At 36.3% G+C, this 15619-nt stretch overlaps 4 protein-coding genes across 4 annotated transcripts; 2 read left to right on the forward strand and 2 right to left on the reverse strand.

Moving 5' to 3' along the window:
• The first annotated feature begins 851 nt into the window (after positions 1-851).
• Positions 852-2665, forward strand: LOC9303824 (AT-hook motif nuclear-localized protein 2). Its single transcript, XM_002867706.2, has 4 exons — positions 852-1292; positions 1604-1671; positions 1772-1903; positions 2098-2665. Exons 1-4 carry the CDS (start codon positions 884-886, stop codon positions 2485-2487), a joined length of 999 nt encoding a protein of 332 aa, XP_002867752.1. The 5' UTR covers positions 852-883; the 3' UTR covers positions 2488-2665.
• Positions 2666-3042: 377 nt separating this feature from the next.
• LOC110226356 (pentatricopeptide repeat-containing protein At4g22760) lies at positions 3043-5865 on the reverse strand. The gene has a single exon (XM_021017741.1). It carries the CDS (start codon positions 5525-5527, stop codon positions 3782-3784), a length of 1746 nt encoding a protein of 581 aa, XP_020873400.1. The 5' UTR covers positions 5528-5865; the 3' UTR covers positions 3043-3781.
• A 2991-nt stretch (positions 5866-8856) lies between these two features.
• On the forward strand, positions 8857-10083 carry LOC110226374 (putative F-box protein At4g22170). Its single transcript, XM_021017906.1, has one exon. It carries the CDS (start codon positions 8886-8888, stop codon positions 10005-10007), a length of 1122 nt encoding a protein of 373 aa, XP_020873565.1. The 5' UTR covers positions 8857-8885; the 3' UTR covers positions 10008-10083.
• A 2834-nt stretch (positions 10084-12917) lies between these two features.
• On the reverse strand, positions 12918-14776 carry LOC9303825 (uncharacterized protein At4g22758). The gene is made up of 3 exons (XM_021018027.1): positions 14089-14776; positions 13589-13793; positions 12918-13264 (listed from the first exon to the last, which is right to left on the reverse strand). The coding sequence occupies exons 1-3, from the start codon at positions 14428-14430 to the stop codon at positions 13047-13049; spliced, it is 765 nt and encodes a 254-aa protein (XP_020873686.1). The 5' UTR covers positions 14431-14776; the 3' UTR covers positions 12918-13046.
• Between the last annotated feature and the right edge of the window lie 843 nt (positions 14777-15619).

Below are 15619 nucleotides of genomic sequence, written 5' to 3' on the forward strand. Positions count from 1 at the left end.
GTATTTTACGTTACTTTTTTGCAAAAATCATTTTCTAAAACAACAATGATATAAAAACACCGCAAAAGAATGACAAAAAAAAAAACAAGTCTTATCTGCAGGCCACCTTTTTATTTTAAAAAACAGAAAAGACTAAAAAAATAATTAAAAACAAAGAAATTAGTATCACCCACTTTCCGTTTTTCTTTTCTTCTACTTACTATTTATTATTTATTCTCTCTTTTAATTTATTAATTTTCTCCATCGGATTCCAGCAAAAACACGAATTCCAATTTCTATATATGACAAAAAGATATTATTTTCTCGAAGTAAAATATAAATTATTGTGAGTTGTATTATAACGCCCCTATTAAATACATTTCCTTTTCACGAAAACAATACATTTTCTTTTCGTATTACTTTATTCAATATTAAATTTAAACGGACAGACAAGGAAAAAGTTAGGAAGGAAATGAACTAAAAGCCTGAAATAATATTAAAATATATAAGGAAACGTCTTTTTTTTTTTAATTTCCAAATTCAAAATCAAATATTCATTGCTGTCAAAAAAAATATTTATTTTCTTTTTTCATCTAAACCACACAGCATAAATAAATCTAAATTTCCTCACTTTCCTATCAAACATTTCCTAATTCCATCTTAATAATTTTCCTAGCTTTAATTCTAAGAAATAATATATACAAGAAAATATACTCTCATAGTCTCATGTATTTCTTCTTCCTCTTTGATTTTTAATCTGATTTTCAACCTTTTTATAAATAATATTTTTGTTCTTCTTTTGGTTTAAGCTTTGGATTTGGAAAAATTAAGTCTTCTTCTTCCAAAATCTATTTTAGGTTTGTCAAAAAGTTTTTTTTTTTTTTTTTTTTAAATCGCTAAAGATATGGAGTCTACCGGAGAAGTTGTGAAAACAACCACCGGGAGCGACGGTGGCGTTACGGTGGTGAGATCCAACGCGCCGTCAGACTTCCACATGGCTCCAAGATCAGAAACTTCAAACCCACCTCCCACCTCCGTCGCTCCTCCTCCTCCTCCACCGCCGCAAAAATCCTTTACTCCGCCGGCGGCGATGGATGGTTTCTCAAGCGGACCGATAAAGAAGAGGCGTGGACGCCCTAGGAAGTACAGACACGACGGAGCAGCGGTGACGCTTTCACCGAATCCGATATCAACAGCCGCACCAACGACTTCTCATGTCATCGATTTCTCGACGACAGCGGAGAAACGTGGCAAAATGAAACCAGCAACTCCAAGCTCCTTCATCAGACCAAAGTACCAGGTCGAGAATTTAGGTAATAATTTTTTTTTCATTTTTTGGTTAATCTTTTGTCAAAATCTATGTTTCGTTTAGACTGAATCTTGAGTTCTCGCGTGACTTAAAAAAATTGTTTAAAAGAGATTTTTGGGATCTTTCTGGGTCTTAAGTTAAAACATGCAAAGAAAGAAAAAGCTTCTACTTCCAAGTGGGACCTCTTATTACAACTTTTTGTCCGTACATATACGGTCAATTATACGTATAAATATATATATATATATACGGTATAATAATAATTGCATGTTTATTGGGGAGATTTTTGGTGGTGTAATTGTTGTGCTTGTGAAGGTGAATGGGCTCCTTCCTCTGCTGCCGCTAATTTCACGCCGCATATTATTACGGTCAACGCAGGCGAGGTAATTAGGACAATATGACAATATGTATACACAGATTAAGAATGTGTTTATTTTAAGAGTAGTACTTAATGATTTAGTAGTGGGCAATTTGGTTTTATAGGACGTAACGAAGAGGATAATATCATTTTCTCAACAAGGGTCTCTAGCTATTTGCGTTTTATGCGCAAACGGTGTCGTTTCTAGTGTTACACTTCGTCAGCCTCATTCATCTGGTGGTACATTGACCTATGAGGTATGGTTTCAATCTCAATCTCTCTTGTTGGATAGATGAAAATGACTGTAACCAAACAACCAAACCAAAATCAAACCAAATTTTATTAATTGTAACCATAAATTGAAACAATCGAACAGGAATGCCTCTTCCTTGCTTTTTGTTTTCATGTAATTCTTTGTTGATCTTGACGAATGCTTATGCTGTTTTTAAAGGGTCGGTTTGAGATATTGTCACTGTCCGGAACATTCATGCCTAGTGACTCGGATGGGACACGAAGTAGAACAGGCGGGATGAGCGTGTCATTGGCTAGCCCTGATGGACGTGTAGTAGGTGGTGGTGTTGCTGGCTTGCTGGTTGCAGCTACTCCTATTCAGGTGGTTGTAGGAAGTTTCTTAGCCGGAACAAACCAACAAGATCAGAGACCGAAGCAGCAGAACCACAACTTCATGTCTTCTCCATTAATGCCAACTTCTTCGAATGTAGCTGATCATCGAACCATCCGTCCCATGCCATCTAGTCTCCCGATCCGTACATGGACACCGTCTTTTCCTTCTGATCCAAGACACAAGCTCTCTCATGACTTTAACATCACTTTGACGTGATTTCTTCCTTAAAGAACCCGTAGATCCTCTGTATTTTGGTTTCCAGATTAGGGCTCTACATGTCAGACTCTCAAGGTTTAGGTGTTATGTTGGTCTGTAACTTAGGATTGTTATTCCAACTTTTCTATTCGGTTTCTTCAGCTCTTTAGAAAGTGAATCCTGTTCCCCAATCTCTTAACCGGCCAGCTACACATTCTCTTGGGCAAAGTCTCTGCCTTTCATTTTTAAAGATCGATCAGAGAGGTACTTCACAACCATCCACCACATCCTAATTAATAAACTGAGAAATTATATTTTATAGTTATAGTTATCAGAATAATATCTAAAACACATAAAAACTCATTTATCACCGCCCATGCTTCGTATTTGTTTAGTTATTATTTTAATACTTATAAATAAATATAGTTTATTGCTTTGGATGTGGTGGATGCCTGGATGGTCGTTATGTGGGAGATTGACACCATCCGAATCACCTATCACCAGTCTAGTGAAGCATTAGAGTGATCATCGGTGACTGCTTTGGACTTGATTTCAATTTTAAAGAAGCCACTGTAGTAGTGCACTGTATCTTTCATAGTGGCTAGATTTTGTTTTTCTTCTTCAGTCGTATCTGTGCTATAATCTAATGGTTAAGTGGGGTCTTTAAGCTGAAAGGACAGTTCAAGGAAGCTATTAACATAAGGTACTGTTTTCAGTTTACATGCTGCAATTGTGGTTGGCATTGGAGACGACATGTTGTGATTCTGCTGCTTCGGTCTCTGATCTTGCTGCCGGCTATAAAACTTCATACAACCACATGAATAGGAGAGGCTGCAACCAGCAGGCCAGCGACACCACTGCCTACTACACGTCCATCAGGGCTAGCCAATGACACGCTAATCATGTCTTCTCCAAGGCCAACCTCTTCGAATGTTGTTGAGCATCAAACCATCTGTCCCACACCGTCTTCTCTCCCAGTCAGTACATGGACACCGTCTTTACCTTCTGATTCACGACACAAGCCCTCTCATGACATCAACGTGATTTTCTTTCTCAAAGTAATCGTCAATCCTCTGTTCCACACGCAGACTCTCAAGGTTTAGGTCTGATGTAGGTTTGTCATGTAAGGTTATATTTCCAAATTTTTATTCGGTTTCTTCTACTCTTGGATGTAGAAGCTGATCCCTAATCTCTTTACCGGCTACACATTCTGGTTTACCCAAATCAGCGCAAGTTGATTTCAGACCGATGTGGATTGATGATCCTAAACCGAAATCTGTATATCCTGAAACCAAAATATGTATTCCCCGAGATCTCAATGATATGAACCCTCAACCCAGCTACACCCAAGTGTCTTACGCAGTTTCTTCTCTTCCATACTATCTCTAACATTCCTTGCATCGTCCCATCTACCAACAGACGTATATATATTAGCAAGATGCGAAAGATAACCCGTAGGATCGGTCTCCAGTTTAACGCAGTGACTGCACGCAATCTCTCCAAATTCCACGTTGTTGTGTAACCCACTGGCTAAAAGCAACGCTCCCCAAACTCCAGCATTTGGCTGCATCGGCATACTCTTGATCAGTTCATATGCCTCCTCTAGCCTCCCGGCTCGTCCCAACATATCCACCATTATCCCATAATGATCAGCGGAGGGTTCTAGGTTGTGGTCTTTCATGGAGTTAAAGCATTTGTAGCCTTCTTGAACAAGACCTGAATGGCTATACGCTGATAATAGTCCTGTGAATGTTACTAGATTTGGAGGGATCTTCTTTTCGATCATCTCTCTAAACAAACAGTTCGCTTCTGTGGCCATGCCGTTTATCCCACAGCCCATGATCATAGCAGAGTAAGAAACTGTGTCCTTTTTGATTAGATCGTTGAACAATTTGAATGCCTTGGCAAAGTCTCCGCCTTTCATGTAAAGATCAATTAGAGAGGTACTTAAAAGATCATCGATCTTGATTCCATGTTCGGTTATATATGACTCAACCCATGTACCAAAACTGGTATCACCCAACTGTGAACTAGCTGATACAACACTTGAGAGTGTGATCTCATCCGGTTGAATATCTGAATTACTTTCAAGCATCTGAGAGAATAGCTTCAGAGCATCCTTTGGCTTGCCGTTTTGAGCATAACAAGCAATCATGGCATCATAGACGAGTTTGTCTTTCCTAGACATCTGTCTGAAGAGCTTTTCAGCAGACTGAACATCTCCCAATTTTGTGTACCCTGAAATCATTGTAATCCAAGAGACACTATTCTTCTGGGGCATTGTATCGAAATAGGTTCTTGCTAGTTTCATTTCCCTGCAATTCACATACCCGCCAATCAAAATATTCCAAGTAGCCGAGCTTTTCAAAGGCATCGTCAGAAACAAAGAGCATGCATTGCTCATGTCACCTTTTTTTGCATAGCTCGATATAATCAGATTCCATGACACAACATCTTTCTCTGGAATCTTGTCAAAGACTCTGCGAGCTTCATCTAGATTCCCACTTTCCAGATACCCGTGTAAAAGCGAGTTCCACGAAACTGTGTTCTTCTCTGCAATATCATCAAATACCTTCTTTGCCATCTCAATGTAACCGAATCTAGAGTACAAACCCACCAGACCTGTCTGAACATAAACACAACCACACAATCCATTTTTAAGAGCCTGAGCATGAATCGGTTTGCCATCAACCATATCCTCCATCTTACCACAAGCTCTCAACACTGAGGTTATAGCATGTGAACTAGGAGGAATCCCAGAATAATGCATTTCGATGTAGACGCCAACCGTTTCTTTAAACTTCCTATGCTGACTCAAGAACCGAACAAGACATCCCCAAGAGAAAGAATCCATACCTTTGGAACTCTTAAACCCGTGGAGGATTCTTTTGACATAGTTGACAACATTTCTAGAGAACTCTTTAGTGAAGTGAAGAGTTTGGTGAACCAAGATGGGTTCAAGATGGTTATAACGGTTCACTACTAACTGTGCATGAACTTGCTTTGCCTGTTGAATCACTACACATCTTTCAAGGAAGAATCTCAGCCTAGAATCCAACATTTCAGAAACCAACTCTATATTCAACTGATTTCACCCAAAAACCCAAATTCCAAGAAATCACTCTACCAAGTAATATAGATAAGGTTTCTAAAAGAGAATGAGAGGAATCTTCTACCTCACTCCGTTCTAATCGGAGATGGAGAGAGACCTTTGAAAAAACCACACGAGGAAGATTGAAGAAGCTTGCTTGGAAAAAAATTGAGAGAGGAGTCGGAGGAGTTTGAGTGAAACACTGTGAGAACTACGGGTCGCCGACTGTGAGGCGTCGGCGGCGATAGCGACGGCCACTTCTCTGCACAAGACGAAGAATCATATTAATTTGTGTAAATCAAAATTTAATTTTCTTTGGTTTTTGAAAGGGTCTATAAAATCATGATTAAAATAATACGTTATTGGTTCTATAATTTATACTAACTACTAATGAAAATCCTATTAAAAATCCAAAGGATTCAAATCCATGAGTCTTCACATTTATTTCAAAATCCATATATCTATATTTCATAATTAATAAAACTTTTCAAATTTTATATGGATTTACAAATCAATAATACCTAGGGGTTTATTGATTTGTGAAATGTGTGGTTTTTTCTACATACGGCATAAGTCGAATTTTTAAAATCGTATGTGAATTTATAAACGGTGAATATTATTTATAAGTAAAAATATGTTGTACTATCTATGATGTATAAGGAATAAAATGTTGTACTGTACTATTTTCATAAATCATTCGTAAATCAATTTTAGTTTTAATATACTAAATGCTAAACCAAAAAAAAATTATACCCAAACCTAATATATATGTGTAAAAATTGTATATATAAATTAGAATTTACTATTTCAAAAATTGGTGATAGCGGTGGTAGTGGTAACGGCGTGGTGGTTGTTTTGATAGTGGTGAATGGTGATGGTTATAGTGGTTGGAGTGGTGAAAACGTTTAACAAACCAATCTCTTTATCTCTCTAATTTAACAATATATCACCTAACTGTTTCAAGAACACATGAATAGTTGAACCGGGACTTGGGGCAATTAAAATGGTGAAGAGCAAAAGATCATGAGCCATGAGTTCACCACAAAGTGACATGCCAAATAGTTTGGTCGAATTAAATATAGATAGTTGAACTATTTTAAATCTTAAAAACTATTATGTCTATTAAAGGATCCATATGAAACCAATATAGTGTCTCATGTGTAGTCCAAAAGCTCATGTAATGGTCCATGTAACTAGGGTTCTTAGCAAGATAGTGACTCATATATATAGTCATGTAATGAAAAAACTTTAGATTGTCACCAAGAACACAATGATTCAATGATTGATACTTTTATAAAAATGGAGAAGGAGAGTTGTTTTGAGACAACTCTCAAAGTTAACAAAGTTCTCATTACATGACTATATATATGAGGGGAAAACGGCCTTTTTCAACCTCAACTATTTGCAGGCGGGTTTTTCCAACCCAAACTATTACCCCTAGTCGATTTCAACCCAAACCCAAAATTAATTCAAAATCGAAACCTGAACTAATGCAAATGAGCCGATTTCAACACGACGCGGAACGGTGTTAGTTCGGAAGTTAACGATTACTCAACCTTGGGTAATTCTCTCTCTACAACATTCATCAAACCTTGAAAATAAAATCAAATAACTTTGAAACTGTTAACTTCCCAACTAACATTGTTTCACGTCGTGTTGAAATCGGCTCATTTACATTAGTTTAGGTTTTGATTTTGTATTATTTCTGGGTTCGGGTTGAAATCGACTGGGGGTCATAGTTTAGGTTGGAAAAATCCGCCAGCAAATAGTTGAGGTTAAAAAATGCCGTTTTCCCATATATATGAGTCACTATCTTGCTAAGAACCCTAGTTACATGGACCATTACATGGGCTTTTGGACTACACATGAGACACTATATTGGGCTTCATATGGATCCTTTGATAATGTCTACTCATAAACGTTTCTAAATAAATAAAAAAAGCATAAGAAGTTATTTAAGAAAATCAAATTTTTGTTATATTATAATTTTTTATGTTTGTAAATTTTATAGTTTCGAGGATTGTGTATTTTATCATTATTTTCCGTTATATTATATGTTGTCTAATAATTCGGGAGAGAGATGAGTAAGCGTACTCCAAGAAAACTTGATAACGTTATTCTCATTTTACTTATTTCTCGGAGTATCTATATATACATTTTTGAAGTACAAATATGAAATAAATCCTGAAATTCCACCTAATTTACGAGTCCATGTAATTAACATTTATTATTTAGTTTTACAAAATTTAAATAAAAGATATTAACCAAACGATATCTTGCCTAATTTGTTTCTAAAAATCTATACACAATCTTTCCATATATCTTCAAAAAAAATTCTGTGAATTTTACTCTACAAAATATGCATAAAACCGATTTATAGCAAATATTTATATTAACATTTTGCATAACAATAAAACTACTAATTTATAATAATCAAAATATTCACATAGAAAAATCATATAATTTATATGATAAATTTAAAATATATATTAGTAGTATAAATTTAAAATCATTCAAGGAACGGTATACCACATGTGAGATCTTGAAATTATTGGATTTTATAACAATAATAATTTATTTTCTTGGATTTTATAAAACTAATAATTTAGCTAACGGGATAATATAGATGGGTTTATATGGGATGACAGGTTTGAGTCGATATTAATAAAGAACGGTATATCACGGATGAAATCCTAAAATTAACAATAAAAATACAATTATACAACTTTAAACACAAAACAAAACATACAATATTAACAAAACAAATACAACTTAAAATTTAAAATTTTAGTTATAAAAAAAATCGACCCACAGTATACCGCGGAGTAAAATATTCAAAATTTTAAAATTGACCATACATCGTTACTTAAAAAAATGTATGTTTTCGTATCTATACTTCAAAAATTGAAACCTAAACAATAGTAATCATACACTAAATAATACATAGATAGATATCTACATTTAAAAATACAAACTAATATGATATATCTTCCGTTAATATTTTAAAAAATATCATTACATTTTTAAAAAAAAATATAGCCCCGCGGGTTAAATTCTAATTATAAACACATATTCCGAGAAACCTGGAAACGTTTTTCTCATCTTTACTATTTTATATGCAATCTTTTTTTTTTTTGTCAACTTAGTGAAGTGCCTCTAATGGCACAGTGGGTGACCGGCGGGTTATATGGACTGGGCCAATCAAAGCCCATATAATACATGACGGTCTGGTTTTGTTTTGTATTAATACGGAACTTCTGAGGCTTAGAGAAAACAATTCAATCATCTCGATTATTTGTAACAAAAATCTCTCAATTTTGAGTTTTCCATGGAGATAGAGGAGAAGCAAAACCCTAATTCTCATGAGCGTCTCAGGCGAGTTACACCCAAATCCTGGTCGGAGCTTCCTCTAGATCTCTTGAGTTCGGTGTTTGAATGCCTAAGTTTTGCTAATTTCAACCGAGCCAAGTCCGTGTGTTCGTCTTGGTACTCTGCTTCGAGACAATCCGTGCCCACAAATCAGATCCATTGGCTCATTCTCTTCCCCGAAGAAAACAATGATAACAATTCATGCACGTTGTTCAATCCCGATGAAAAAGACAAACTTTACAAAACGCAAGATGTTGGTGAGGAATTTGCAAAGAGTATTTGTAGGGCAACCTATGGAAGTTGGCTCCTTATGCAAGATCCTCTGTTTACTCTCTACATTGTGAATCTCTTTACCCGCGAGAGGATCAATCTACTTCCCGTGGAGTTATTGTGGGAAGGTTATGAGTTAGGCGTTTCAAGTCGCAAAGGACGAATGAAGTCCAGAGGTGGGTATGTACGATCTCCTGTGTTTTGGATTGACGAGAAAACCAAAGATTATGTTGTTCTTTGGGGACTTAGAGATTGGTGTGTATTTTATTCCAAGAAAGGAGATACCTCTTGGAATCAAATCCCCCAAACTCCAGATTGTTTCGATATGGTTTACAAGGATCACAAGCTTTACTTCATAGGCTACTTCCATAGTTTCAAAATCTTCGATCTTTCTGGAGAGATTCCACAACAAATCTTTGAATGGAGTGTTTTCGTAGACCGTAGTTCCTTACGTGGACGGGGCGTTTGGGCCACAACACTTGTAGTCACACTCACAGGAAAATCCCTCAAGGTTGAAAGAGTGAAGAGGGACTGCTGCTTCCAGGTTTTCGATATTTCTTCAGGAAGACGGATTAATTCTCTGGGAGATGAGTCAATTCTTTTGGATCAAGGCATCACTGTGTCCGCCAATGACACTAATGGATTCATTAGAAATTCCATCTATTTCAATAATGCTTATCAAAAGCACGCAACCGACATGTTTATCTTCAATCTTGAGACACGTAAGACGGAGCCGCTGCACACATTTGATAGTTTTTCATTTCAATTCTCTAGAGCTCAATGGTTCGTACCTAGTTTCACGCTTACATGATGTTGATCTCAACTACGTTTTTCTCTTCAATATTATGTGTTCTTTCAGTGCTGATTTTGAATAAAAGATTTTAACATACGTGTTTCCACTAATTTTCCGAACCCATTAACATTCTTTCAACATCAAAACTTAATTTATATGCTTTGATAAACATAAATATATCCAAATTACTTGATCGTGTTGAGATGATCATGATCATGGCCATATAATATAGAGGAAGCAAACGATTGAAATGAAGATATTAAATCTACCAAGTGTCAATAGCTGAAGTGGTAAAAACTTTTAGACAAAACCTAAAGATCGTCGGTTCGAGTGGCACTTGAGAGGGGACCATATAAAATGCTCTGGTCTTAGGCCGAGAACCTCTTAGTCATTAAAAAAAAAAAAAAAAAACCTCTACTAACACTAAAGTTTGTTAACATATTCTAAAATTCGCAACACATGGAACGATAGAAAATCTACCTACCAAATGATGAAATGAATATGCCAACTATTGTACGGTTGTAGGCAGTGCCGGCTCTCCCCATGTGCGGGGAGTGCTCATGCACAGGGTCCCAAATTTTTTTTGTCTTTTTTTTCAACTAAATTTATTAAAATTAGGGTCCAAATTTTTTTTTTTATATATATACATAAGAAATTAGGACCAACTGTTTTTTTCAGCTCAGGGTTCTTAATTTTTTTGAGCCGGCCCTGGTTGTAGGTATAAACCATACGTTGGTAGGAATATACGATACCCTGTGTTTTGGATTAACGAGAAAACCAAAGATTATGTTGTTGTTTGGGGACTTATGGATTGGTGTGTATTTTATTCCAAGAAAGGAGATACCTCGTGCAATCAAATCCCCCAAACTCTAGATTGTTTCGGTATGGTTTACAAGGATCACAAGCTTTACTTCCTAGGCTACTTCCATAGTTTCAAAATCTTCGATCTTTCTGGAGAGATTCCACAACAAATCTTTGAAATAATGTGTTGTAACTATAATTGTAGTGTTGTAACTAGCCATGGAGCTAATATACATGATTTAGGATTTGCTACGATCTGATCGATCCGGAAAACAAGATATCAAAGACGAGCGAATACGGATAATAAACAAAAATTAGTTCCTGATATTCAGATCAGGTACAATTAACTACATTCAATCCTTAACGTAATATCTTTAACGTAATATCCCTTAGAAAATAAGGGATATCCTTAACGTAATATCCTGGACGGGAGACATAGTCTCCCGTCCACTTACCAAAAAAAAATCCTTAACGTAATATCCCTTAGACCATCCTCATCACACAACGCCATTAAAAATGTCTTTAATTAATTTTATTTATTAAATATTAATCTAAAAAAATTAGAACCAATCAAAATATGACACAAAATTTAAGAGTGTCTTCAATAAGGGCTTAAGTGTCTTGTTAAAGACGTTTTTGTTTCTCATTCTTGATGAGTGTCTTTAATCTAATATTAAAAAATAAAAGAAGACACTCCATTTATCACTAATGGAGGTGCTCTCACAAAACTTGAAAGTTGAAACCCATTTGCCAAAAAAGGAAAAAAAAATTCGTTGGGAGAACCGTTGTTGTCACGGGCTTCATGACAACTAGATTTGATTGATATGGAGACAAGGGTCGAGGAGTATTGGTCTGAGGGTACAAGCTGGTTTTGGCACACCTGGGTCAGGTTTTACCGGAGAATGTTACTCACCGTTTAAATGCAATGGTAATTAAGGGATTGATGGGCTTGAGAGATACGATTTCGTGGCAAGGGAACCCGAGTGGTGAGTTTACAGTCAGCTCCGCATACACGTTGTTGAGGCAGGAGGATGAACCTTAACCATGTATGGAGCGCTTCTTTAAGTGGATATGAAAAGTGGTGGCACTTGAGAGAATCCAGGTTTTCTTTTGGCTTGTGAGTCACCAGGTGATAATGACAAATGTGGAGAGAGTGATACGACATATCAGAGATAATGAGGTTTGTCAAGTGTGTAAAGGAAATTTTGAGTCCATAATACATATCTTGAGATACAGCCCGATAAGGGCGGGTATTTGGATGTGCTTAGTACCGCCTTAAGAAAGACAAGCTTTCTTCGAAAAGTCGCTACTAGAATGGTTGTTCGAGAATTTGGGGGGGCAGGTCGGGCTGAAGTACGGGGGATTGGTCGACACTGTTTAGTATTGCGGTGTGGTAGGGTGGAACTAGAGGTGTAGGTATGTGTTTAGGGAGATCGGTAAGTGTAAAGATCGAGTGCTCTTTCTTAAGGACTTAGTTATGGAGGTCTTGAAAGCTCCTATGTTGGTGTTGGTTGATACACATGCCGCATGGAGAGTGTAGACAATAGTTTCATGGAAGAAGCCGGAGGAAGACTAGGTCAAAGTTTCTACGAATGGAGCTAGTTGGGGGAAAACGGGCCCGGCGTCGGCTGGAGGAGTCATCCGAGAAGGAGCAGGGTGTTGGTCGGGCGGATTTGCGCTCCATATTGGCATTTGCTCGGTTCTATTGCCAAAATTGTGGGGAGTCTATTATGGCCTGCTTATTGGCCTAGGAGCGGGGCTTTAGGCGGATAGAACTGGCGGTGGATTCGGAGTTGGTGGTGGGGTTTTCTAAAGTCAGGGATAAGTGATGCTCATCTGCTGGCATTCCTGGTATGATTGTGTCATGGCTTTTTTCTCAAGGGACTGGATAGTCCGGGTTACTCATGTGTATAGGGAGACTAATCGTCTAGCAGACGGATTAGCGAACTATGTGTTTTTTTTGCAGTTAAGTTTTCATTCTTTTTATTCTTGTCTTAGGGTAGTCCATTCGATTATGCTAGTGGATGCGGTTGGGACAGAATGCCACATCATGTTCGTTTGTAATTCTTTTATAGTTTATTCTTAATCAAATGTGGGAGACAATTGTCTCCCCCTCTCTTACCGAAAAAAAAAAAATGTACTTGATCATCTATAAATTATACTTTCATAAAGTAAGGCCTTATTTGATGAGATTTGGAGCAAATACAAACTAAAAATATTATGTCCCACGCTCAAAAGTGTACTTTGGTCTCTATCTCATTGCACACAGACCAATATGTTCCATATCTGTCTTGTTCTCCTCATGATTTTCCCTATTAACTGAGCAATGTACGATCCGATCAAATTCGACGACGAAATTAGGGTAGTTCTCACCGGAGTAGTCCCGACAAACGAACCTTCGGTTTCATGAGCTTTCTTTCTCATGTAGAAGCTTCTACTTCCTATTTCTCCTATTATTTCTCTTTTCTCCAAACCTGAAAATTACATCAACTTAAGTATATTTGATTGTCTAACCATTTAATTATGTGACAAAAAGAGAGGTAAATCATCAGTTACGTCACCATTTTCTTTATTATAAGTTATTAACTCATGAATTATATGATGTTTCTTTGTTTCACATGATCCATGAGTATTTTTTGATATTTTCCATAATCATTCTATAGCATAGATATTTAATCAAATCTAATATACATCAAACTGAAAACAACTGATTCAAATTTTAACCAGAATATCATTGGGAATTTTTTTTTCTATATCCAAAAAAAATGAAAGTTGGATAGAGCTGTGTTATATCTTACACTGAATGCTAAAATGTGACTGATGCAATTCAAAAGCAGAATCTCGATCGAGTTTTGGAGTTCGTCCTTCTTTGCAGTATTTGTCCACGACAATTTTGATCGTTTCCTCGACGTTGCAACTCAATTTAACCATTGCTCTTACAGGTCCAGGACTTCCTTCTACTGCTACACTGATTACTACTTTTGGTGCTTCTTTTGTATTACCCTGATTTTGTTTCCAATTAAAGTCAAATAAATTTATAGTTTTTGGAACTTACTCGAAAGTTCAAATTTTAGTATCTTTCTCAGGATCTGATTTCGTGAATTGAAGAACTGACACTAATAGAATTTATAGCTTACCTAAACTCTCTGTTAAAAATAAGGGTTAGATTGAAATGTTTTAAAATATTAGGTTTAAATTAGAAACTTTCAAAATATTCGTGGACTAAATGTTGAATTCTTGTACAGAGTTGAAATCATGGATTTGTTGATTTGAAAAAATAGTAGAAAACGACTCTGACCTCTTGATTGATCGGAGATAAAGACGACGGCGAAGAGAAGTTCAACAACGACGGAGAAGAAGCGAAAACCTCAGAGCGAATCCGTGGCAAGTAAACGATCGGTTCGGATTCTTCCAGTGGTAAACCTCTCATCGGCGATGGTCGTCGCAAGTGATTACTGTCTCCATCGCGGCGACGATTTAGACTCGGTTCTGAGAAGCTTCGTTCAAAAACCTTATTACTCGATTTAGAGAGACTATTCTTGTCGGAAACATATCGGAAAGCTGTTCGTCTCGTCCTGGAGCTCCGACCTCCATTTCCGACCGGAGTCGGAACTTTTCTCCGGTGAATTGAATCTGACATTTCGTGAGATGATGATCTTTGCTTGAGGAGGAGAAAGAAGAAAGAAATTGAGAGGTTTTGGGGGATTGCTTGGCAAAGAAGCGAATAAGAGTTATTCTCTGCTTTTGCTTTGCTTTACTCTTTTATCTTGTTTTCTTTCATTTGTATTTTTCAAATATTTTTCTAATAATAACTTTTTTTCTTCTCTCTCTCACGTATTGTGGCTTTTTAGCATTTTAATTCAAGCCGGCCAAAAAAAAAATACGATTAAAGGTAAATAGTACTAGTAATATAGGCGTGGTTCTTGTACTATGATATTTATTTTTCCTGTCGACATTATTCTATTATAGTTTGATATCTTATGCTGATTCTTACGTATTTGTGTTTTGTTATAGTTAATTAGAAATGCGTTGAATTGTGTAGCACTGTATTAGATAAAAAATTGTAGCACTACTTATTGATAAAAAAAAATGTGTTGGAAAAAGGCAAAAATATACTTGTACAAATTAATATCAATTTCTTGATGCATTTTGACAAGATTACTTGAGAGACTCACAATCCTATAAAGTGTAAAGGAAGCAAAATTATAGGATTTGTAGAAAAGTTGACACGTTAAACAAGAAAACGAGAAACCCAAACAAATTTCGTGAAATTCACAACAAAATCTAAGGTGATAGTGAGAAGCACATAAACAAATGAAATGTTTTTTTTTAAAAACAAATGAAAAACATAAACAAATAGAGAGAGGAGACGGACTCAACTAGTTAGTATCCCTGTTCTAAAAATCCCCGCCTAGCCCCGATTACTCTCCGCTTAATCGCTAGGCCCACCCTATCCGCCTCGATTAATGACTAATCCCCTAAAAAATCAGTAACCCGATTATTCTCCGCCTAATCCGATTACTTTCCGCCTAATCTTATATACCCCGATTATTTTTTAGATTGCAAGTATAAAAAAACTTTTTATTTTTGTTATTCAATCATTTGAATGGAGAGTTTGTGATGTTTTACAATAACTTGTGTTCAAATTTTAATAAAAATCATAAATTTGTAATAAAAATCATAAATTTTTACAATATTGGATTAATATATTTTAAAAATATTAAAATAAGCCTAAAACTAATCCCCGATTAATCCCCGATTTTAATCCGATTTTCCGATTAATCGCTAGGCCCATGCCGAGCGCCCGACTAGCGCCTAGCGATTTTTCA

Source organism: Arabidopsis lyrata (genome assembly GCF_000004255.2).
Source record: "Arabidopsis lyrata subsp. lyrata unplaced genomic scaffold ARALYscaffold_7, whole genome shotgun sequence".
NCBI classification, from domain to species: Eukaryota; Viridiplantae; Streptophyta; class Magnoliopsida; order Brassicales; family Brassicaceae; genus Arabidopsis; species Arabidopsis lyrata.

Coding starts and splice junctions, on each gene's coding strand:
- LOC9303824 (XM_002867706.2), top strand. CDS start 884: ATGGAGTCTACCGGAGAAGTTGTGAAAACAACCACCGGGAGCGACGGT. Junction 1,672..1,771: donor TTACGGTCAACGCAGGCGAG/GTAATTAGGACA, acceptor TTGGTTTTATAG/GACGTAACGAAGAGGATAAT. Junction 1,904..2,097: donor GTGGTACATTGACCTATGAG/GTATGGTTTCAA, acceptor CTGTTTTTAAAG/GGTCGGTTTGAGATATTGTC.
- LOC110226356 (XM_021017741.1), bottom strand. CDS start 5,527: ATGTTGGATTCTAGGCTGAGATTCTTCCTTGAAAGATGTGTAGTGATT.
- LOC110226374 (XM_021017906.1), top strand. CDS start 8,886: ATGGAGATAGAGGAGAAGCAAAACCCTAATTCTCATGAGCGTCTCAGG.
- LOC9303825 (XM_021018027.1), bottom strand. CDS start 14,430: ATGTCAGATTCAATTCACCGGAGAAAAGTTCCGACTCCGGTCGGAAAT. Junction 13,794..14,088: donor TATCTCCGATCAATCAAGAG/GTCAGAGTCGTT, acceptor AAACAAAATCAG/GGTAATACAAAAGAAGCACC. Junction 13,265..13,588: donor GTCACATTTTAGCATTCAGT/GTAAGATATAAC, acceptor TGTAATTTTCAG/GTTTGGAGAAAAGAGAAATA.